Below are 21,660 nucleotides of genomic sequence, written 5' to 3' on the forward strand. Positions count from 1 at the left end.
GAGGAGGAGGAGAAGGAGGTTGGTAGTGGAGATAAAATCATATTCATCTCAACCTTGATGTTTGACAGCAACGTCTGTCTCACAGGCTCGAACTCAACACCAGACACCTGACGACCAGTGAGAAAATCGAGTAAAACAAAGAGCGAAAGTCAGGCACCTGAGATCCACTCCATACAAACACTTGAGTGTGATGATCCATAAAGACAATCTGTACAGGCTGTAAGCAAGGTAGATACAATAGCGGGTAGAGACAGGCCATGCGGGAGAGAGGGAATGAGACAAAGAGGATAGGATGATGTTGTTGATGAGGAAGAAGGAAAACAAGAAGACGGAATCTTGAGAGGTTAGGAGGAGGAGGAGGAGGAGGAGGAGGAGGAGGAGGAGGATATCCATCTATATTTTACCCGGTCAGGCAGAAGCGAGGTGTCCTCAACCGGCAATTCCTCGAACTGCAAGACATTCTACCACCTCGTCACTTCATCTCTTGAGCACCGTCGCAGCAAGATAACCTGCTCGTTGAGGGTGCACGAGAAGAGCTGGGGGGAGAGGATGCGGAGAGACTGAGGGAGCTATCAGCATGTTGAGTTGTGAAAGAAAAGACTCACGTCCTCGAGGTTCGACTTCAAGAAGATTCTTCTCAACACGTTCTGATAGCAGGCTCCCAGTCAGTGACGAGCTGAAGGAGGAGGGAGAAAAAGTCGGGAGGGAAGGTGGGGAGAGATATATAGCGCTGTAGTGAGTGAGAACAGAGAGAGGAAAGAGAGGAGAAGAGGGGAGATATGTATGTATGTATGTATGCAGGGAGGGAGGGAGGGAGGGAGGGAGGGAGGGAGGGAGGGAGGAGGTAGCCGGGCAAGAAATGCTCTAACCGCATCATCCTCACTGTTGAGAATGGATCCGAGGAGAGGGCCGTTCTGCGCGAAGAAGAGGTACTTAGGAAGGCCCTGGAGCTGAGCGGGGAACGTGGACATTCTGCCTCCTATTGTGACCTTCACCTGGTCGCTCCAAGTCTGAGCGATGGTCTGGACCCTCTGATTCAGTTGAGCCTTGACATCCTCGAGAGAGGAGGAACCGTCCTTGACCTCAGCCACGGCCTCCTTGGCGAGCACAACAGCAGAGGCGGCGACGTCGACGGCATGGAGGAGGTTGGCGGTGTTGTCGGTGACTGGGATCCTCATGGTGCTCGTCCGCAAGACTCTCTCATCGTTGTGGGTTGAGTGGGCAGTGACGACTTGGAAGTAGATGTACTGGTCGTGAACGTCCTCCTTGAGCGAGTAGATGACGGTGTAAGAGCTCCTGCCCTCCACGCTCGGGCTGATGGCGAGGTTGGGCAAGTCTTCAGCCATCTCCTCCTCCTGTCTGGTCGCAGGGTCGATGAGGGGCCCGATGATCCTCAGCACCTCCACACAAGCGCTCGCATGGATGTCAACAACTCCTGATGTCCGCCCTCCCGTCCTGTACATCCCGTTCACGAGGTCACTCTCGAACGCTTCCCCGAAGTGGAGGTGGTTCACAACTTCTCCCCCGCACGTCATCGTCATTGCCTGCAGCTTCTGCACCCCGATGCTCAGCATGGACACAACCAGAACGTCGGTAGAGATCCCCAGCAGCCTCGTCCTGTGCCCGACCTTTCCAAAGTACTCCGTCGCCTGCTGCTCGCTCGGGCTCATCCCTGCTGCCTCCGTGCTTGCCTCCACCTCAAAGTCTTCGCTGCCAGGGCCGATGGTCGGAGGGCCTCCTAGCACAAGCGAGACGTGTCCCTTCCCTCCTTGAGGAGAGATGCCATCGTCGGCGTTGGCATGGAAGGAGTTTCCATGCAAGGAGGCAACAATGGCGACGGCAGCTTCGACGGCAGGGCCAACACAGCGAGAACGAGCTCTGACCCTCTTGCCGTCGCGTACAGGAGTCTTCAAGGACCTGATGATCGAAGAGATGGTGTTGAAACAAGCATGCAGGGGAGCAGCAAAGACAGCCCCAGTGTTCCCCAACATGTTGAGGTCATACTGGGAGGGGGAGCGGGTCCCAGGAAGGATGAATGCTGTTGCGCACTCTTGCTTCGACAGGTCGTACACCTTGACGACGGCATCGAAGGTGATAAAGCCGATCTCCTCGTTCTTGTCCAGCACGCTCAAAGCTTTCAGCAGCGAGTCCTGCAGCTCGTCGAGGTCCTTTTGCCGCATTGCAGTATCGATCACGAGCATGGTGACTTTCCTCTTGACCTGCGTGGAGATCGAGCCAACGGTTGGCTCCACGTACTCAATCACGGCGTCTCTGAGCTCCCGGCAAGACTCGATCGCGTCTCTTCCCTTCCTGCTCGGCAAGGTGAGTCATCACAACGCAGCAGCACGCAGAAGCTCACAGATCCTCCGACTTGTTGATCGCCCCGCAGAAGTTGCATGCCCATCGACCCGTGTTGGACTCCACAGCGATGTAGAGGTTCCTGACTGCCCCGCACGACTGGCAACGTTCAGCTGCCTTGCGAAGCCACCGATTGCTGTCGTCGGGGGCAGCAAAGGGGGAGACGATAAAGCCAAAGGGCAGGCCTCCCTTGGTCAGGCTGGACCTCGTAGGGACGGCTCCTGCTCTAAGTTCAGGAGGACGAAGCAGGGAGCTGTAAGTTCGTCACCGCATGTGTTCCTCCAATGCTCGTCAACTGTGTTTCCAAGAATCTCCTTGGGCGGTTCGGGCGCCTGCTCCATGCTTTGAGAGGGGGCCAGAATGGTGGGCGAGTACTCACCACGCGTCCTGCATGCTCTTGCGACTTCAATGGAGTGGAGGCCGCTGGCTGCGCTTGGGCTGTTGGCTCGACTACTGGGAGCATCGACCTGAAGCAAGAAGGGAATCAATGACAATCAGTGTTACTTCTTGTATCAATGACGACCGTAATCTTCAAGTAGATCTGACGGCTACATCGAGCGTCTACTACTAACTCGCGCTCACAAACACCATGCTGACTATATAAGACCTAGATGCTAACGCCACTCCCTTGACTTAGGGGATGCCCTGTACTTGGTTGACTGTCTCGCAGGCTGGTACTCTCTTCCTCGCCCCATCCCTCCTCTCTCTTGATTCTGCTTCCTTCTCTCTTTGTTCCTCTTTCTCCTCCCTCCCTCCCTCCTCTCCTCCTGCATGCTTATCTGACTATCTGTCTGTCTGTCTGTCTACCTGCCTGCCTGCCTGCCTGCCTGCCTGCCTGTCTTCACCTTTCCCACTCCCCGCTCTCGTTTTCTGCATTGCTGGCGTCATACTAACCACCCGGATAACGTCTTGTAACCGTGTATAACGGTTTCTCACATTCGAATACCACCCCACTGTGACCAGTGGGTAGGGTTGAAGAATTCAGAGGGGGTACAGGTTCTGAATATTGCTTATTGGCGGGACGAAAGGGGGGGTGTATAATAGTAAATATGAGGGTAGGGGTCAAGAAGAAAACTAATAAGGGTGGGGGTCATGGTTTGTTTCCCGCGCCTTCCATGCAGATTTTCAAAGCGTTGGGGTTGAGATGCGCAGAGGAGGATGAGACTAAACGTGAGAAATGAAAGATGAGTTGCAACAACATGAAAGAAGATGGTGATGGTGAAAGTGAGAATATTTTGTGAGAAATGCTCGAGGAAGATCACATCATATGAAGAATTTGTTTAGGGATGAAGTGGATCATTAATATGAAAGTGCTGCACTGAAGTATGAAGAAAGCATTTCACCTTTGCTTGAACGTACACAAGAATAGCCCTAGAGCAAGAACATTATGACCACAATATTGGATTGGATGTGTCAAGATATGCGTCAAAAGCTTGTTCACTGTTGACGCATACCAAGCGCCTGACCCAGGCCATAGCATTATTCCAGTGTAAAACATTGAACATCAGCAAGATTATAAAACAACATTGCTGAACACTCCGCAGATCTTCAGCAAAGGCATCTTTCATATTCGCCTGTCATGCCGACGCAAAAACAAGGCAAGGCCGTCAAGGCAAGTGGGAGCTCTGCCCCACCCGTGAACGAGCATGTTGCCCTTGAGGAGGAGCGCATGCAGGTCATCAGCGCTTGGATGTACGAGCATTGCTCTCGCTACGGGCTGGATGAAGCCTTGCAAGGTAATCAGCCTGTTCTTGTGGCTTCTCCCGTGACAGATTGGCTCAGGTCTCATTCAAAGCATGTCACGGAAGTACCACATCACACACGAGAAACTAGCTGAGAAAGCAGATCCCATTGGCCAGCTGCGACGATGGATCGAAGCTCGGGAGGTGATTTCTTTGCTCATACCGTGCTTATTGTAAGTTTTCTTTCTCAGTTCAACCTGGCCCTCCGAGAATTTGATTTTGTATGCACTGACGATGATCTGGAGAAATCCCCTGGATCCGTGTTCTGGCGAGCCTTCAATGAGCTCAAGATTCAGGCAGCATTGAAAGAGCTGAAGAGCGACAGCATGGATTTGGAACAGTTTCGTCAGAACGTGCAAATGTTGTTTCCTTGGCAAACCAAAAACAAACAAGATGAAAACTTCAAAGAAGTGAATGCTTTTCGCAGTGACAGTCTTTCTATTTCAAAGAAAGATCTACCAAAACTATTTGGTGCGTAACAATACCACCTTATTGAATCTAGCTTACTTGATCTTTTCCAGCGAAATATCCCGTGGAGAATTTGGATGCTGTCATGAAGGAATTTTGGACACATCTCGCCAGCACCCAGAAACCAACAATGCTTGAGATCATTGCCAGAGATATCAGCTCCGGAAAATATGCACCAAGTTTCAGCAAACAATCCGACCCAAAACAAATTGTAGTTGACGAAAAGGATCAAGAGGAGGCAGGTGACCCTGAAAGTGCTCCAGTGCCTGTCCAAGAAGAATCCAAGACATCACGCCGTACGCGGGCCATCAACAAGAAAGACGAAAACTCAAAAGTTGCGGAAATTGAAGAAATTCCCAGTGAGAAGCAAACTCAAGTGGCTGTGAATGCTGAGGCTGAAGAGGACAATGCGAACGAGGACAAGGACGCCTCACGTGCATATTTTGACATGTCTGCATGGGACCTTCGTGATGCCCTCAGATTAGCTTGTGGACGAGACGACGAGGGGGACTGGACTGAAATACATCAGGTGCTGTCTGTTTGTTCTTTGATTCTCCTTGATTTCGTTTCTTTCTTTCGAACAGCAAGTCCATCCTGACGTCGTAGAAGTTCTGAAAGAACTCTCCGGCCGCAAGGGAAAGCCAACCAAGCAGCAGGCATCTGAAGAAGTCCAACATCCAGCAGAAGATGAATCTGCTCCTGAAAAAGCAGCAAAAGCAAAGTGGACGATGCATTTTCTACCTGTTTGGCTTTGACTCGATTTACCAGGAATACCGAATCTGCCGCTGCGTCAAAACGCTCCAAAGCAGCAGAAAAAGTGCCAAGTGATGATGAAGTAGAATTCGTGCAGCCCAAATCTAGGGCTGCCAGGAAGCATCGAAAACGGCAAGAAGAGGAATCAGAGGAAGAAAATGCTCCGTCTGGTGGCAAGGAGAATGCAAATCCTCGTAAGAGCAGTCGTACCACGCCAAAAAAAGCAGCACAAGATGTGTCCGCTGAGGATGCGGTACTTATCAAAACTTTGCGAGAGAAGAGAAGGTGAGATGTCAAACCTGAATGCGACGTTCTGATTTGGTTGCAAGCGATCTTTTGAGCAAAGGGAAGGATCCCTTAGAAGAAGTTTTGCAGCAGAGCAATTCGACCACGACTAGAAAATCCCCAGCAAAGTCAAAACGAAAAAATCTTCTCGACCCGCCCGATGAAGGCAAGAGTTTGCAAGTGAGCCAAGACCAAAGTTGCTTTCTCGTATGGTTGACACTTGTGGCGGAACAGTGGGACACAGATGACGAGAGCGACGAAGCCATCAAGTTAGCCACTCCCAAGAACGACTACCGACCTAAAGACTTCACGAATCAAGACTCCACCCCTCAGAAGCGGAAAGCTGATGCGGCTGGTAAGGGTTATATCAGATGGACGGCTGAGGAGGAGGAGACCTTGCGGAAAGGGATTGAAAGGTCTGACTGGTGTCAACGATCCTCCCAGCACTGATCGTCCGTGTTCAGGTATGGGCCGAGCAAATGGACAATGATCTTGTCAAACTTCGACTTCCATCCTTCTCGCTCAGCTGTGGACCTGAAAGATAAGTGGCGAAATCTTCAAAAGTAATCTCCTCGCACATTCGAAATCCTCTCACGAATTTGTAGGAAACAACGAAGCAGCATGTAATTTAAAATTTTCCTGGACGAGACTTCTACTTCAATAGGTAATTGTGAGTGCAAGCAATTGATCGATTGTTGACACCACCCAAGTAACAGGAACCTAATCAACTAGCTACAATATTGCTTGCTTGCTTGATTTTCTATTCAATAAATCTAAATTTTCTCCTCCAGATGCCTTATTTACATGTTTTTTGAAGTAGAATTTCAATGAGCTCATTTGATTCATCATCTGAAAACAAAAATCACAACCCCAACCCCCGGCTTCGTAACACGAACAGTCATGCAAACAAGAAATAGTGCATTTTCTCAGCAAGCAATTAGCTGACAGGGCTCACCTTGAAGGCCTATGGTTCACTTGCAGCCTCTTCTGCTTCCTTGGGAGGAGCATGCATATCATAATCCTCCATGTCCAGCTGCTGTCACGTCAGAACCTTAACACGATCAAGGGCGAACAAACCTCATCGAGGGGGCAGGTGCAGATTGTGTGATCATCAGTGTCTGCTACAACACACTCGCATCCATCCTCGTACTTCATGCTCGTAGGGTTCGGGGGATTGCCTGGAAACTGCGGCGGGTTCGGCACGAAATTTCTCGGACAATGACAGACAATTTCCTTGTTCACAACCCTGGTGACTTGATCGTATGGCTGCTCACAGACACAGTCTCCCTGGAGTTCTGTTGGAAAACAAACATCATATTTGTAATCACATCCTGACGACAAGACCAGTACCTGCATCAATGTTCCATGCCCGCCCCTTAGCCCAGTCAGGGGTGGCTTGCGGAGGCAAGTAGGTCAAACCATCGTTCTGTCCACCTTTGGAGCCTACAGAGAAGTATCCTGGATGATTCAGGAACATGCTCCCTTGCCCCAGCTTCTGCATCCTCATCCTCAGCATCCGCTGAGCGCGAGGAAACGGCCGAGCCATCACGAGCTGCAACTTCTCCGAAGCGCGTGGCGAGTGGAGGAGGGAGGAAGAGACGACGAGGACAAGCAGACAGCCAGCACCAAGAAGAATCCTCAACCTAGAGGAGGAGGAGGAGGAGGAAGAGGAGGAGGAGGAGGAGGAGGAGAGGAGGGGAGAAGCAGGATCCCTCTCTCCACACGCCATTGCGAAGAGGCAGCTCAGAACTCATCTCCCTCATATTCAATCTCATCGGCCGGGCCGGGCCCGGGCCCGGCCCGCTGGTTAAACTCACAGTTGAGTAAACGTTTTCCACGTAGGCTGCTGGCAATGGAGGTGAGGCAGGGAGGCGACGGAGGAGGAGGAGGAGGAGGAGAAACAGCATCAGCTGCTTCTGGGATGGCAGAGGAGACCTGCAGAGATGTGTAGCAATGACGCGGAAGAGGATGATGTTGTTGCCTCCATGCCTCTGATCGACGCGATGTTGTTGTACATACTCCGCATGAGTTTGTGCTTGTAGTTGCAATTGAAAGTGATACAGTCATGTTGTCTGGAATTTTGAGGAGATTTGTGAGTTTCTTTTATATCATCTTCTATGCTGAGTAGAACTCCTGCTTTTCCTGAAGTATGGCTCTTTGTTCTCGTTGATGTGAAGTGAAAAAACGAGTACGAAATTGTTGTTTGAATATTTCTGAATGAGTGCCTAATAGTTTGAGTATCAGGTTTGAGTTGTTTTCCAATCTCGATCTCTTCAGTTATTGCGTTTGTGTTGAGAGCACCGTAATCGCTGGAGCATTGCTGCGGAAAGCAAGATGGAGGAGCTTCAGACCCAACTCGACGCGGCCCAGGTTGAGATCAAGAACAAGGATGATCAGCTTGCTAAGGCTAAACGGATGATGGTAGCGCTGAACAACAAGTTCAAGGCAAAATTTTCTGCTCAAGAAGCGAAGATGAAAGAGCTGCAGGAGAACGCTTCTCCTAGCATTCCCGCCGACAACAGTGAGCTTCTAGCGCTTCAACATAAGGCGTCTCAACTCCAGGAGGAGGTGAAGGCTTGCCATGAAAAGCTTGCGGATGCTACGAAGAGAGAAGAGCTGCTTTCCTCTCAGCTTCAAGAGAAAGAAGCAAGCTCCAAACACAATTCTGATCTTGTGGTCAAGGAGATTGAAGCCCTCAAGAAGATGAACGTAGAGTTGATAGAGCAGCAAGAGGGGTTGCAATCGGAGCTGGATAGCAAGCAAGAGCGGATCCAGTCGATGGAGATTGCAAACCAACAGCTACAAGATCAGATCGTTAAGCTCAGTGAAGCTCTTGCAGAAATTCAATCGAAGTTGCCTGAGAAAGAGAACGAGATCGCTGAACTTGCCGAGGCTGTTGAGGAGCGAGACAGAATCATTGAGACAGCGAAAGAGAAGTTCATGAGCATGTCTCAGAAAGCTAAGACAGCAATATCGCAACGTGATGAGGAGCTGGCTGAGGTCAGGGAGGCTCTTGAAAACATACAAGGGGCACTCGCAGCCAGAGAGGAAGAGATTCAATCCCTGAAAGAGCAGCTGGCATCGTTGAGTGCCGAAAAGTCGGAAGAAGACAAACACGAATCTGTGCTGGAAGAGAGGCTCCAAACTCTTGTCGAAGAAACGAGCAGCTGAAAAGCGAGCTCGAACAGCTGAGGCTAGATCGCGAGAAGGCGATTGCTGTGAATGAGGAACAGGAGAACAATTTGCAGGAGTTGAACACCTTGCTGGCTGAGAAGCAGTCTTCCCTGCAAGAGGCCCTGGATGAACTTTCGTCTATGAAAGACCTGCACGAATCTGCGCTTGAAAGATTCAAAGCAGAAACCGAACGACAACAACAGCACCTGGCGGAGGTGGAAGAGGAGATGAATAGCATCATCGAGAGCAAAGATGCGATGATCTTGGCGCTCGAGGGGAGGATTGGCGAGCTGCAGCAAGAGAAGGATGACTTGTCGACGGCAGCTGCCGAAGCTCAAGGGCAGAGTGGAGATATCGAGGAGCTGCAGCTGAAAGTGGAGCAGCTGAGGTCAGACCTTGCGTCGTCCCTCGAGCAAATCGAGTTGCTCGAGAAGGAGAATGAAGAGACGAAAGCTGCAATGGAAGTTCTGAACGATCGCGTCAGTGAGCTTCAAGAAGAATCACGTGAAAAAGATGTCCAGATCGAATCCGAGAGAGAAGAGAAGTCCCATCTCCACCAACAACTGGAGCAACACCAGTCTGTTGCGCAAGAGCACATGCAGGAGGCTGAACGCCTCAAGAATGGTGTGCACAGTGTGTTCGTTTGCTCGCACTGACACAGCATCTTGTGCAGAGCTTGAGGCGGTGCGACAGACTTGCGATGAATTGAAGGAGCAGTTGCTACACAGCCAGACCTCTCAAACCGTATGATGCCGCATTCCATGCTTGCAGGCAGCTGACGTGCTTCCTTGCAGGCTGAGAGCAGGAGTGACGAAAAGGAGGAGAAGGACCAGAAGGAGGAGGAGAGCAAGAAAGCGGACATGGAGAAGATTGAGAAGATGGTGGGGAGGAAGGACATGGGCCACGAGGAGGAGGATGGATGGGGCGAAGATGGCTGGGGAGACGAAGAAGACTCATCAGGTGAAATGGGATCAAATTTGATTGAAAGCACCGAAGGAGACTTGAGGGCCTCACAAGAGACTGTCATGGTGTCCTCAGGCTCCTCCGACGCGCAATTCTCCAAGACGACGGAGGGAGGACGGGAAGCTGCTGGGATCGAGGAGCTGCGGGAGCAGCTGCTGCATACCCAGCTCGAAGCGCAGAAGGCCAAGGAGTCATTTGAGGTTGCTGCTGCTGTGCTGTAAACGCCTCGTTGCTGATGAGAGGACCGCAGGTGAATTGGGAAGCTCTCTGCAACGCTCAGAGTATGGTCAAAGCGTTGGAGAGGGAGAAAGAAGAACTCCTGGAGGCTGTTAGAGGAAAGGCTTGGGAGGAGGAGGAGATTGCAAGGATGGAGGAAGAGCTGAGAGCGCTCCGAGACTGTCTGGGGGAGAAGGAGAGTGTCATTGCGCAGCTGAGGTCAGAGCTGGAGGCTGCTGGAGGTTGTCCCGATGAGCAGGAGAGCAGCAAGGCAGAGGATGCTCATCAGGAATGCCTCGAGCAGATGGAGGAGCTGAAGGAGAATCTGAGCAGCAGGGAAAGAGAAGTGGAAGAAGCTAGGAAGCAGGTTGAGGATCTCAGGGAGCAGTTGGCGAGGCAGGAAGAGGAGCGGTTGCAGTTGCTGGAGAATCTGGAGGCGAAGGAGCAGATGTTGAGCGAAGCGAGCGCGAAGGACGAGGAGGAGAAGGACAGTGTGGATGAGATAGACAAGATGAAAGAGGTACAAGCTGATCTCGAGGACATCCTCGCTAGGAGGGAGGAACGCATCCGACAGCTGGAGGCTGAGCTGGAAAGGATGAAGGAGCAGGCAAGGGAAGCTGAAGCCGAGATGGAGAAGCTCTCGGCCTTGCAGGTGGAGTGTGAGGAATGGAAGCAGCAGGTTGCAAGAAGCGAAGAAGAGGTGGGAGCACTCAGGGGGGAGGTCAACCGGCTGCAGGAAGCGCTACAAGCCTCGCAAGGACCTTCTCGTGAGGAAGAGGAGGAGGAAGGAGGAAGGATGGAGAGGCATGACGAGCCTGCTGAGTCCATCGCAAGCTACCAGCTCGCGATCCAAGAGCTGGACGTTCACTGCAAGGAGTACCAGAGGAAGCTGATGGAGGCTGAAGAAAGCCTCGCGCGCATGAGGAATGAAGCTCAGGGGAGCCAAGAGTTGAGGACGCGGCTCGAGGAGGAAGAGGAGAAGCTGAAGGAGCAGAACAAGGTCATGGCGGAGCTGGAGGAGAAGGTGATGGAGCTGGAGGGAGCGAGAGATGAGCTTCAGGCAGCGAACGACCAGATCGAGGAGGACAAGCAGCAGATGGCAAGCAAGTTATCCACGTGCGAGGAGAGGATTTCAGAGCTTGAAGCCGAGCTGCACTGCAGGGAGGAGACAACCCAGGTCAAGGAGGCGCAGCTGAAGTCGAAGCTGGAGGAAAGCAGGGAGAAGATCAACAATCTCACCAGCGAGCTGCAGTCGATGAAGGAGGAGCTCGAGCAGGGATCAACGGGCCAGCAACAGCAGCAGCAGGAGGAGGCAGAACACCTTGCTGCTCAGCTGTTGAGCTGTGAGCAGCTAGCGGAGCTGTGCGATGGGGCGCTGGAGCGGGTCTGTTGTGCCGTGAGCGAGATGAAGGACCAGGTCTCTACCAAGATGCAGAAGATGCAGGGCGAGATAGACCAACTGTGTGCACAGGACGAGGAGCATGGAAAGGTTGTACAGGAGAAGGAGGGCTTGATCGCCGAGCTGAGGGCAGAGGTTGTGAAGCTGCAGGAGGAGGATACTTCGCAGCAGCTCCGGGCTGAGCTGGAAGGGGTCAAGGCTGAGCTGCTGGAGAAGAAGCAGCAGCTGGCGAAGTCAGAGGAGGAGGAGGCAGAGAGGATCAGGGGCACCGATGAGGTTATGCAAGAGTTGCAGTCGCGGGAGAAGGAGCTCACGGTCAAGTGCGAGGAGCTGGCAGTGAAGTACGAGGAGGCGCAAGCGCTGTCCGCCAAGTTGTCTGCTGAAGTCGAGGAGATGACGGAGAGACTGGCGATGGCGGAGGAGCAGGGAGGGAGCAACGAGCAGCTGCAGGCGGACATCGAAGAGTGTCGCAGAAATATCAAACAGCTGCAGGAGGAGCTGGACGCTGCGAGAGGTTCTCAGCAAGAGGCCGTCAGTAAGGTGTTGAAGTTCCTGCTCCAGCCCCTGCCCCTGCCCCTGCCCCTGCCCCTGCCCCTGCCCCTCCTCCTGCTCCTTCTTCTGCTGCTGGTCCTGCTACTCTCGCTCCTGCTCCTTTTTCCAGTCTCTGGGTTGTTTTCCAGAAACTCACTTGATCATACTTTAGCTTGAGGCGTTGTCTAACGACAAGTCTGCTTTGGAGGCGAAACTTCAAAAGTAAGATGATGATGATGATGATGATGGAGATGATGATGATGGAGATGATGATGATGATGGAGATGATGATGGAGATGATGATGATGATGGAGATGATGATGATGATGATGATGGAGATGATGATGATGGAGATGATGATGATGATGGAGATGATGATGATGATGGAGATGATGATGATGGAGATGATGATGGAGATGATGATGATGATGATGAGGTGGTGGTGGTGGTGTGATGGAGATGATGATGGAGATATCGGTATTGGCACTCATCGTTTGCTCCATGGGCAGGTACGAGGATCAGCTCATTAAGCAGGGAGAGAGACTAGCAAGCCTGCAGCTTGTGGAGGAGGAGCTGCAGGAGGCACGAAGAGGCGGAGGATCCGAATCAGGAGAGCGAGTGAAGGAGGTAAGGCGACGAGGAGCAAGGGAGGGGAGGGACGCGGGGAGGGGAGGAGGAAGGAGGGATGCGTTGGTGTCTGAACCTTGTCCTAGCTGGAAGATCAGCTGGCAAGTGAGCGGAGCGCGAAGATGCGAGCGCAGGAGGAGAAGCAAGCTGTGATGGAGACACTTCAGAATTTCACTGAGAACCTGAGGAACAAGGAAGAAATCATCCAGGAGCTGAAGAAGGGATGGAGCAGATGGGCAGGGAGAGCTCGGCTGCTCCTGCTGGCGGCGCTGGAGAGGGCGATGATGAACGGGTGGCGGAGTTGGAGGCCAAGCTGAAGAAGGTTGGCAGAGAGGAGGAGCGTGGGAGCAGGAGCAGGAGCAGGAGCAGGAGCAGGAGGAGCAGGAGGAGCAGGAGGAGCAGGAGGAGCAGTGATCAATCTTGGCAGGTAATGCAGGATGCAAAGAAGGTTGTAGAGAAATACAAGGTGATTGGCATGCATCCGTCTAAAGACAATAATGAACATGGAGATTATGACAATGCCGATGAAACTGTTGTTGATGATGGTGGTGGTGGCGATCTTTGTGGTGGTGACTGTGATGGTGATCGTGAAGGTAGTGGTGGTTGTGGTGGTGATAGAGATGACGTTGATAGAGATGATGAAAGTGATGGTACCAGTAGTGATCTTCGAGCTGATGACGACGAACGAACAGGCTCAAGAAGAAGACTTGAAGAGGCGGAAGGATGAGCTAGAGGAGGCCAACATGGCTCTACAGCAAGTGAGTGCAAGTTGTTCATACCGCCATGAAGCTGATCGCGAAACAGGAGCTAGACAAGATGAAGGGAGGAGGAGCAGGAGGAGAAGGAGCAGGAGGGGGATCTCAAAGAGAGGTGGTTGCGAACTCGATCATCTCATCTTCTGCTCCTTCACGTCCTCTCACGTGCATGTTTGTTTGACTGCAGGACTTGGAGCTGATGATTGCGACTCTGAAGCAGCAAGTGGCGATGAAGGACGAAGAGCTCGAGGGATCGCGGGGAAAACTCACTCAGTTCAAGAAAGTGGCAGAAGAGAAGATAAAGCTTGACAGAGAAAAATACTTGTCTCACCTGCAAAGTTTGAAGGATGGAACTGCTGATTCAGGTGGAATTATTTCTTGTCGCCTCAGTTCCTGCTACTGCTCCCACTGCTGCTCCTTCTGCTCTTGCTTCTTCCCTCACTGCTTCTTCCCTCACTGCTTCTCTTCCCTCACTGCTTCCCTCACTGCTTCTCTTCTTGCTCTGAATTCAATGCAGCCGAGCCTGTGGAAGGAAGTAAGCTCGAAGAAGAAGAGCATAGAGAAAGAGTGAGTTTGGTTGATGATGATAGTGATGGAGATGATGGAGATGGTGGTGGTGGTGGTGGTGGTGGTGGTGGTGGTGGTGGTGGTGGTAGTGGTGGTGGTGGTGGTGGTGGTGGTGGTGGTAGCGGTGGTGGTGGTGGTGGTGGTGGTGGTAGTGGTGGTGGTGGTGGTGGTAGCGGTGGTGGTGGTGGTGGTGGTGGTGGTGGTGGTGGTGGTGGTGATGATGATGATGATGATGATGATAAGGATGGTGGTGGTGATGATGATGACATTCGCTATTCTCCAATTGCTGTGTGTGGGTGTGCCCTGACGATTGGGATAGGGAGCTGACGAAGACTTCGAGACGCCGGAAGTTCTCAACAATGTCGCCAGGGGTGTCGGGTCTTTCATCAAGGGACTGTGGTGATCAGATAGCAGAGATATGACGAGAAGGAACAAGTGTCGAAGTTGTGATGATGATGATGATGATGATGATGATGACGACGACGATGATTGTGATGATGTCGAAGGATTGCCAGGCTTATCAATCCTTCAGACGAAGGACCATCCCTTTGACTTGTCTTGATGTTCTCAACTCGAGTCTGTCTTGTTGTCATGTCATACCCAATACAAGAGACAAGTGAGCTTTCAGACACAACTGCCTGTTCAACATGGTGCACCACCGACAGTTTAAAGCATTTCATTGCGATGACAAAAAGCAATCTTGGATCATTTTTTTCTCATCTCCTCATCCACGGGCGTCTCTCATCTTTCAAAATCCCAAAACGTCTTGAGAGGTTCTCTGGCAGGAGCTGCCGATAACTTTCCTCCTCCTCGTCCTCCTCCTCCCTTCCTCCTCCACGCCTCACTGTCACTTCCCTTCCTGTTCCCTTTCCTCCAAACTCCTCCCCCCACGTTCCTCCCCCCGTCCTCGTCCTCATCCAATTCCTCCTACATTGCAAACTTGCGAGTCCATTCAGCCGCAACCTGATTGAACTTGGCAATGTTTGTCTTGTACAAATGAGCTGCCTCTGGAACCTGGGGGAACGAAGTTCAGGCAACGAACTCCAAGAGAAGACAACGACAAGTAGGAGAGAGAAGAGACGAGCAAGCAAACAAGAATATGAAGCAGAAGAAGAGAACAAACAAAACATGGTCGGACAGCAAACTTTCCACGTCCAACAAACGATACAAGGGCGAAGCAAAGGAAACAGAGAAAGAGAGAGTAGGGCACAATCAGGTTGACAGAGCAAGGGAGAGGAACGGAGGAGCAGCAGCAAGGGAAGCTCACCAGAGGATCGTTGGGGTTCGGATCAGTCAGCAAACTGAGCACAGAGAGCAAAACTTTGCTGATCGTCAACGCAGGAGACCTGGTGACAAATCTCAACGGCCAAGTCAAACCTCGCAACCGTCACGCACCAATGGTCCTTCAAGATGTCCAGACAGATTCCTTGCCGCAACATGTCAATGTCTCGATGAGATCAGACGACCTCTCAGTCTCTCCATCACCTCCTGATTCGTTGATGTTGGGGTGATAAATTCTGGTCGTGAACTGAAGAAAAGACATCAACACCCTTGCATCACCCTTCCCTCTCGCTACCTGCAGCTTCGGAGCTCTGAAAGGATAGTCGGGAGGAAACTGAATGCGGAGGGAAAAGCATCCGTCCTGGTATGGACTGTCTCGCGGTCCCATAATGGTTGCCTGCTCTATTCTCACTTCCTCCCCCTCTCCCCTCCCCCTTCTTTCACTTCATACCTGCCAGTGGAACAAGTCATCGCCGACAGGACCAGCGCTGCAGTCAGACGGAGGATCTTTACGGAGATCTTCGAGTTCCTTGCTTATCCTTTTCAGCGCCATCAATTCCAAACAGACGAATCCTGTTGAAGGATTGCAGAGGTCACTATGAATGGTTTCCTTCCCTTCCCAAAGGGACAAAGTGGGGTTCCTTCCAGGATCTAGGTCAAGGAAGGAGGGATACATGCGATATGATATCTATGACTCCAAATGTATGCTAATCAAGTGAATAATGGGCATGCAACAAAGTTGAGTTGAGTCGAAACTCTCAAAAGATCTGCTACTTCACAAACCAACCACGTCACGACATTGACTCAGGATAAGGTATCTTTGTCGGTTGATTGTTCCTTCCCCAACAAGACATTCTTCAAGCCTATTCTGTTGCTCAATGCTCTCATCTCCATGAATCTGCATTGGGCATTCCTCTTGTATCGTTCAGCCCTCTCCCGAACCGTATCTGTTCGGTTCTGAAAGCAATTTGACACCTGTACCTCGCCTTCAATTTCTTCTTTCAGCTTCTCCTCCTCTCCCCTCTCGAGGCTCTGTTCTACCCTCAAGGTCTCCTAGAGAGTGACTATCCGCATTCTGACATGTGCTTGATCTGTTTGACCGCGTTTCTCCCCTCCAATCTTCTTTCACCCGTTCCTCCCCTATTTCTCTCCTGCCCCTCTCTTACCTTCTGACCTCCTCGCTTGACTTCTCTTCATATCCTCCGTCCTCTCCCCCTCCCCTCTCTTGCCTCTCCTCTCCTCTCCTCTCCTCTCCTCTCCTCTCCTCCTCCTGCCCTCCTGCAACCAACCACTCGCCGCCATGGCTTTCTTCAAAACTGAAGGTCTGTGAATGGTTTGGAATGGTATATCGTGAGGGGTGGGGTACCAAATTGTATCAAGGGGTGGGGGGACGCTTTCTGTTATGTACCCACTCTTTCGACTGTAAAATTACTCGAAAGTAGGGGTGAATGTTTCAAAGAGGCCGGGAGTTCAGGGGTAGTCGGTACCAGGGGTTTGAACAAAATGCTCGTTTTGAGGGGTAGGGGTGGAATTAGACAGGGTGTGTGGGATTTGGGGTGGGGGTGGAGGATTCGGGGGTGACTGGACGGGAATGAGATCGCCCGATGCTGATTGGAATGAGGAGGAGGAGGAGGAGGAGGAGGAGGAGGAGGAGGAGGAGGAGGAGGAGGAGCGAGCAGCAGCAGCGAGGAGGAGCGAGGAGGAGGAGGAGGAGGAGGAGCAGGAGGAGGAGGAGAGTGGTGAAGAAGGTGTGGTGATGTCAAGAGTCCAAAGTGTGGAGGGGGATGCAAGGAGAGTAGGGCATCAGGTACATGCGTTGAGTCGTTGACAACCGAGAAAAATCAGATGTCAGGATCGAAGAGAGGGACAACGAGAAAGATATGAGGAGGAGGGAGGGACAGGAGGAGGAGGAGGAGGAGGAGGATTTTGGGGAGGGAGGGGTTAGGAGGGAGGGGGTTGGGAGGGTTGGAAGTGATCGTGCTCGTGATCTGATCGCTCTGATGCAATCCTCAAAGGTTCCTCCTACTCTCGTTCATCGCCATGTCTCGGTAGAGTTCCAGCATGCACCTGCACGCATGACAAGCACTGCAGCTTCGGCATGCCGATCTTGGTGCTGAATCTCGGAGGAGAGATGATGTACATCTTAGAGCAGCGGTTGGTCGCACAGAAGATTGCAAACGAAAAGGCGAAGAAGGTCCGGAACAGCTTCGTATGTTGATGAACATGATGATTTGCTGTGCAGGTGATAGGAGATATTCTGCGTGAGTGATGAGAAAACATGTGTGGCATGTGAAGTTACCGAACATCTCAGGAACAATGTTCAACCCCAAGTTCATTGCAGAGCTGTATTGCTGAAATCCCAATAATTCCTTTTCTCATTTCACTTTCTAGCTTCAAACCGCAAGAGTTGTATAGCAACACGTCGACGAGGCAGATCTTCGAACGTTGCAGATGTCGCTGTAGCGCGTGTAATGTGTTGAAACTGTTGCAGGCATCGCCCATTCCTCCATCATGAAACTTTCGGAATCTTCGATGGACAAGCTGTTCGATCTGATGGTGAGGTGTTACATCTGGTTAAGATCGAAGAACCAATCAGCTTGTTCTCTTTCATCGCAGACGACAGGATTCAAGTATCAAATCATCTCCTGTTCAACACCTTCACAACTCGTGGATGTACTGTCTTCAAGTTGCATTCCTGCCTCGGTGATTTCTTTATGGTTGTTTTCCACAGATCACCCTCAACCACCTGGACAATATAAGAAGTGACCTTATATCTCTCTCGTCCATGTTATTCATATGAGACTGCAGACATGGTGAAAGAGGACCAATCGCTACAAAGACTTCTCCAGCAAACAGTGGTCCTGATAGAAACGTTGGTCAAACAACCTTAACATGCTTGTCTTGTGAGCATGCGTCTGCAGCACCATCGCTAGCCTCAGCCTGAGCTCTCTCGCTCTCCTCCGACAGACCCTCCTTACAAACGTTCAGGTCAGTTGCCAACTGACATGTGACAACGCGATTCTCATGCGATGTGAAGGACCGCAAGGTCAAAGTTTCTCCTTTCTTGATCGAAGGTACCACTCAAGACTCTTCCCTGCCCTGCCCTGCCCTGCCCTGCCCTTCCCTGCCCTGCCCTTCCCTTCCCTGCCCTGCCCTGCCCTTCCCTGCCCTGCCCTGCCCTGCCCTCGCCCTGCCCTGCCCTGCCCTGCCCTGCCCTGCCCTGCCCTTCCCTGCCCTGCCCTTCCCTTCCCTTCCCTTACTTTTCCCCCTCCCCTCCTACCTTTGTCTTGTTCTCCCCCTTTCCTCCCTCCCTTCGCTTTGTTTCCTCTCACCTTCAGTCAGGAATTCAAAATGCAGACGGCACGATGGTCATACAGCCAGGAGGAGTTCTCCCTCCACTTTTCCAAGTGCGCTCGAATTGTCTCTCCTCCTCTCCTCCTCTCCTCTTCCTGTCTTGTTTCTCCCTTCCTTTCTTTTCTCAATCCTCCCCTCTTTCTCCCCTTTCCCTCACCTCCTCCTCTCCTCCTCCTATCTTCCTCTCCTCCTCCCTCACCCTGTTTCTGCCGCTGCAGATGCCAGGACAGATCAGATTTTTCTCCAAAGAAGAAGGGGAGACATTCTTGGAGTATCCACTCCCGTGAGTGGTTTTGTTGTTGGAAGACGTTGGATGATTGTCTCGCCAGTCTCACTGAACAATGTCAGTCGGTCGGCGATGAGTATAGGACGGTATTTGAAACATCTTGTTCCTTGATGCTTGTTGTGCTCCTCCTCCTCCTCCTCCTCCTCCTCCTCCTCCTCCTCCTCCTGCTTCTGCTCCTCTTTCCCTTCGTCGTCCTCCCCTCCTCCTCCACCTGCTCCTGCTCCTGCTCCTACAGCACTCTGTCCTTCTTCTGACATCTTCTCTAGCATCTTGGCTTCAACCTGTACCTCAGCAGCTCATCCAAGAGCAAATCACGTAGACGTCTTGTCCTCCGTCGCCATCGCTCATGTGTTGCATGCAGGATCGTTGGAGGATCAGGTAGAGACGGCCCCCTCGTCCTCGCTGACTCCTTCCAAGGTATTTTGACGGCATTCCCACTGTCATGGTGCTAATCCTTGTTTGCTCAGAATCGCAAGCAGACAACGGCTGGTCGATCATCTTCATCCTCTTCCTTCACCTCTTCTTCTTCCTCTGCCTCCCTGACTCTCGTCCCCCTCCTCCTCCTCCTCTCTCTTCCCCTCTCCCTTTCTCGTCCCCCTCCTCCTACAAGAGAGAACTTACTCCTGTTGACAACTCACAGGAGCTGAGCTTCAACTACTTTCTTCGCTCATTCACGTGCCAAAGACTTCAGAGGTCTCCTTCTCCTGCTTCTCCCCTCCTCTCCCTTGTCGTTGTCTCGCTCTCGTAAGCTTGCAGCCAGGAGGAGGAGTTCAAGCTCAACATCTTCGACGACAACAGAAACGTCGATGCAGGACCAGGGAAGGAAGTGGAGACTGTGGTCTTCCGTTCGACTGCAGGTAGGGGGAGGATGGAGGAGGGAGAGTTTGAAATCTCTTGACAGCTCGAAATGTCGCGCTGAGCGACGTTGCCAAAGAATTTGAAGGGAGTCACGCGAAGGACAAGGAGGAGAACGAAGAAGACGATCTTCTCTCCCTCATGGACAGCGCCAATTAGCCTCCTCCACTACCCTCCTCTCCTCTCTTCCCTCCTCTCTTCTTCCCTCCATCTCTTGTCTCCTCCCTTCGTCCCCTTTCCGTATCAGCCCTGACTATTTCTTCCATCCCATTCAGCAAGACTTTATGCTACACCACAAGGGACCAGCTCTACTTCTTTGCATGCAGTGCCTTCCTCTCCCTCAGCAGCGCGAGTTTCGTCGAGATCTCCGCCATGTTGTGCCCCTCCGTCACTTGCACGTTCACATTCTCCCTCACGCTCAGCTCCCTTCCCGCCGCCTTCCTCCCCTCTCCTCCCTCCCTCCCTTGCACCTTCGCCTTGCGGTCTAGCCGGGCAACCATAGTTCCCTCCCCGGCCTTGAACCTGTCGGATGAAGAGCAGACTGCCTCCCACTCCTCATGGTTCTTCCCAATCGCCTCCACCTCTGCCAGCAGCTCCCGCAGCTCCAGCAGCTCCTCCGATGCCACGTGCTCGATGCAGATGGATGACGACTTGAGCCCTTCCAGCTTATCTCCAGCTGTGCCCTTCCAGTCAGCAGAGAGGCCAAGACAGGGTCATCCCTCACCTTGCTGCACAAGTGCTGGATCCGCTCCTTCTTCCCCGCCACATCCTCTAGCCTCTTGTCGTCCTTGGTCCTTGTTGAGAAGGTGATGGAGCAGAACTTCATGGTCAGCAGCAGCACAGCCTCGCTCTCCTCGTAGCTATCCATGGCCACGTGCGTCACCGTCGCGCACAGCCATCGGCCGCTGAGCGCCTTGCTCAGCACCCTCGTCATCTTGGAGTCTCTCAGCGGGATGTGCGACGAGTTCATCTCCAAGCTGCAACAGCATCGTGACTCGTTCGCTCTAGACACTCTCCTCCTCTCCCCCTCAGCACCTGCTCATGATGCGAAGGAAGGCTTTCAACACGATATCTTCACCCAAGGGTCCACTCTTCTCTCCTCCCCGCGCTATCTGCGCCCCTCCCTTCTTCTCCCTTGCGTATCCCGCAAGATCCACGACCTGCAGCTCTGCTGTGTCCACCATCCCGCTGCCATCCCTTCTCCGAACCTTGAAGGAGAACAGGCAGTGCACCTTCAGCGGCGCCCCATTGCCACCAGCAGTCCTCCTTTCATCCTCAGCGTTGCAGTTGTGCAGAGCGCTGTCTATAAACTTCTCCAGCTCCTCCTCGCTGTTGATCACGACCTCGTTAAGGCCCTCCACGAAGAATCCCTTGCTCGGGTGCTCGCGCACATGGAGACCTCCTCGATAGTCCCCCACGTCACCAGCCGGAAGCAAGCCATCCAGCAGGACTTCGTGCGTGATCTGCCTCCCCGTCATGTTCGACTGGACTGGAGCTGTAATAGCTGACATCAGGACAGACAAGGAGAGCATGCTGTTGGTATCTCCTCTCAGACCTTTGAAGATGTCCCTTCCGAAGCTCCGCACCAACCCATCCACCCCCCTCGTCGTGTAAGACTTTCCTGTTCCTCCTGCTCCAAACGCGATGACGGAGCTGCTTCTTCCTCGAAGGATATGATCCACGAGGTCCTGGAGGTGGTTCTTGTAGAGCTCAGGCGTGCTCTCTGTCTCACTGACGACCCGCTCGAAGGGATAGTTCTTGCGGAGGTTCGACTTGGGTCTTTGGAGTATGAATTCGTTCTTCTCCAACTGGATCAATCGTTCTTTGGTCGTTGGCTTACAACGGACAATCACTCTGATCACAACATGAAAGAGTCAGCACGACTGAATTTACATCAGGACCCACAAACAAATTCAATTGCAGGTCACCAATCTCCTTCTCCTTTTCTCCTCTGGCCTTCTGCCCTCTCATCCTCCTCTGAGTTGCCATGATCACCTCATCCTTCCCCCCCTCATTATCGTTCCGTCTCCTCCCTCCTTCCTCCTC

The 21,660-nt window shown here is 52.2% G+C and overlaps 7 protein-coding genes across 7 annotated transcripts in view; 3 read left to right on the top strand and 4 right to left on the bottom strand.

The window, feature by feature from the left end:
* SEC23B (secretory protein Sec23B) overlaps window positions 1-2,824 on the bottom strand; it is a gene marked incomplete at both ends in the record, with an annotated part of 3,385 nt that extends 561 nt beyond the window's left edge. The window contains 9 exons of the mRNA XM_005839319.1: window positions 53-107; window positions 158-208; window positions 405-461; window positions 510-560; window positions 606-647; window positions 870-2,310; window positions 2,360-2,579; window positions 2,627-2,690; window positions 2,738-2,824. Coding sequence (XP_005839376.1) covers window positions 53-107; window positions 158-208; window positions 405-461; window positions 510-560; window positions 606-647; window positions 870-2,310; window positions 2,360-2,579; window positions 2,627-2,690; window positions 2,738-2,821 — 2,065 coding nt within the window. The remainder of the gene's footprint in view (window positions 1-52; window positions 108-157; window positions 209-404; window positions 462-509; window positions 561-605; window positions 648-869; window positions 2,311-2,359; window positions 2,580-2,626; window positions 2,691-2,737) is intronic.
* A 1,113-nt stretch (window positions 2,825-3,937) lies between these two features.
* GUITHDRAFT_134058 (hypothetical protein) lies at window positions 3,938-6,233 on the top strand (the record flags this gene model as incomplete). The annotated part of the gene is made up of 10 exons (XM_005839306.1): window positions 3,938-4,094; window positions 4,141-4,244; window positions 4,292-4,571; window positions 4,622-5,097; window positions 5,153-5,289; window positions 5,337-5,606; window positions 5,651-5,786; window positions 5,841-6,022; window positions 6,071-6,169; window positions 6,212-6,233. 10 exons carry the CDS (start codon window positions 3,938-3,940, stop codon window positions 6,231-6,233), a joined length of 1,863 nt encoding a protein of 620 aa, XP_005839363.1.
* A 337-nt stretch (window positions 6,234-6,570) lies between these two features.
* GUITHDRAFT_134059 (hypothetical protein) lies at window positions 6,571-7,335 on the bottom strand (the record flags this gene model as incomplete). Its single annotated transcript, XM_005839307.1, has 3 exons — window positions 6,571-6,639; window positions 6,684-6,901; window positions 6,957-7,335. 3 exons carry the CDS (start codon window positions 7,333-7,335, stop codon window positions 6,571-6,573), a joined length of 666 nt encoding a protein of 221 aa, XP_005839364.1.
* Window positions 7,336-14,498: 7,163 nt separating this feature from the next.
* On the bottom strand, window positions 14,499-15,694 carry GUITHDRAFT_92450 (hypothetical protein). The gene is made up of 6 exons (XM_005839308.1): window positions 15,571-15,694; window positions 15,415-15,516; window positions 15,324-15,366; window positions 15,234-15,264; window positions 15,106-15,184; window positions 14,499-14,852 (listed from the first exon to the last, which is right to left on the bottom strand). The coding sequence occupies exons 1-6, from the start codon at window positions 15,670-15,672 to the stop codon at window positions 14,766-14,768; spliced, it is 444 nt and encodes a 147-aa protein (XP_005839365.1). The 5' UTR covers window positions 15,673-15,694; the 3' UTR covers window positions 14,499-14,765.
* A 1,437-nt stretch (window positions 15,695-17,131) lies between these two features.
* Window positions 17,132-18,478, top strand: GUITHDRAFT_150773 (hypothetical protein; the record flags this gene model as incomplete). Its single annotated transcript, XM_005839309.1, has 12 exons — window positions 17,132-17,167; window positions 17,211-17,313; window positions 17,362-17,380; window positions 17,431-17,464; window positions 17,511-17,563; window positions 17,611-17,675; window positions 17,736-17,792; window positions 17,851-17,881; window positions 17,928-17,991; window positions 18,041-18,107; window positions 18,157-18,193; window positions 18,461-18,478. Coding segments are annotated over exons 1-9 (427 nt in total), but the record flags the coding sequence as incomplete, so codon positions are not given.
* Window positions 18,479-18,691: 213 nt separating this feature from the next.
* Window positions 18,692-19,773, top strand: GUITHDRAFT_102290 (hypothetical protein; the record flags this gene model as incomplete). The annotated part of the gene is made up of 8 exons (XM_005839310.1): window positions 18,692-18,756; window positions 18,803-18,845; window positions 19,026-19,074; window positions 19,121-19,176; window positions 19,227-19,248; window positions 19,400-19,452; window positions 19,520-19,616; window positions 19,661-19,773. The coding sequence occupies 8 exons, from the start codon at window positions 18,692-18,694 to the stop codon at window positions 19,771-19,773; spliced, it is 498 nt and encodes a 165-aa protein (XP_005839367.1).
* A 149-nt stretch (window positions 19,774-19,922) lies between these two features.
* On the bottom strand, window positions 19,923-21,614 carry GUITHDRAFT_102291 (hypothetical protein; the record flags this gene model as incomplete). Its single annotated transcript, XM_005839311.1, has 4 exons — window positions 19,923-20,297; window positions 20,339-20,591; window positions 20,650-21,468; window positions 21,610-21,614. 4 exons carry the CDS (start codon window positions 21,612-21,614, stop codon window positions 19,923-19,925), a joined length of 1,452 nt encoding a protein of 483 aa, XP_005839368.1.
* Between the last annotated feature and the right edge of the window lie 46 nt (window positions 21,615-21,660).

Source organism: Guillardia theta (assembly GCF_000315625.1).
Source record: "Guillardia theta CCMP2712 unplaced genomic scaffold GUITHscaffold_9, whole genome shotgun sequence".
NCBI lineage: Eukaryota > Cryptophyceae > Pyrenomonadales > Geminigeraceae > Guillardia > Guillardia theta.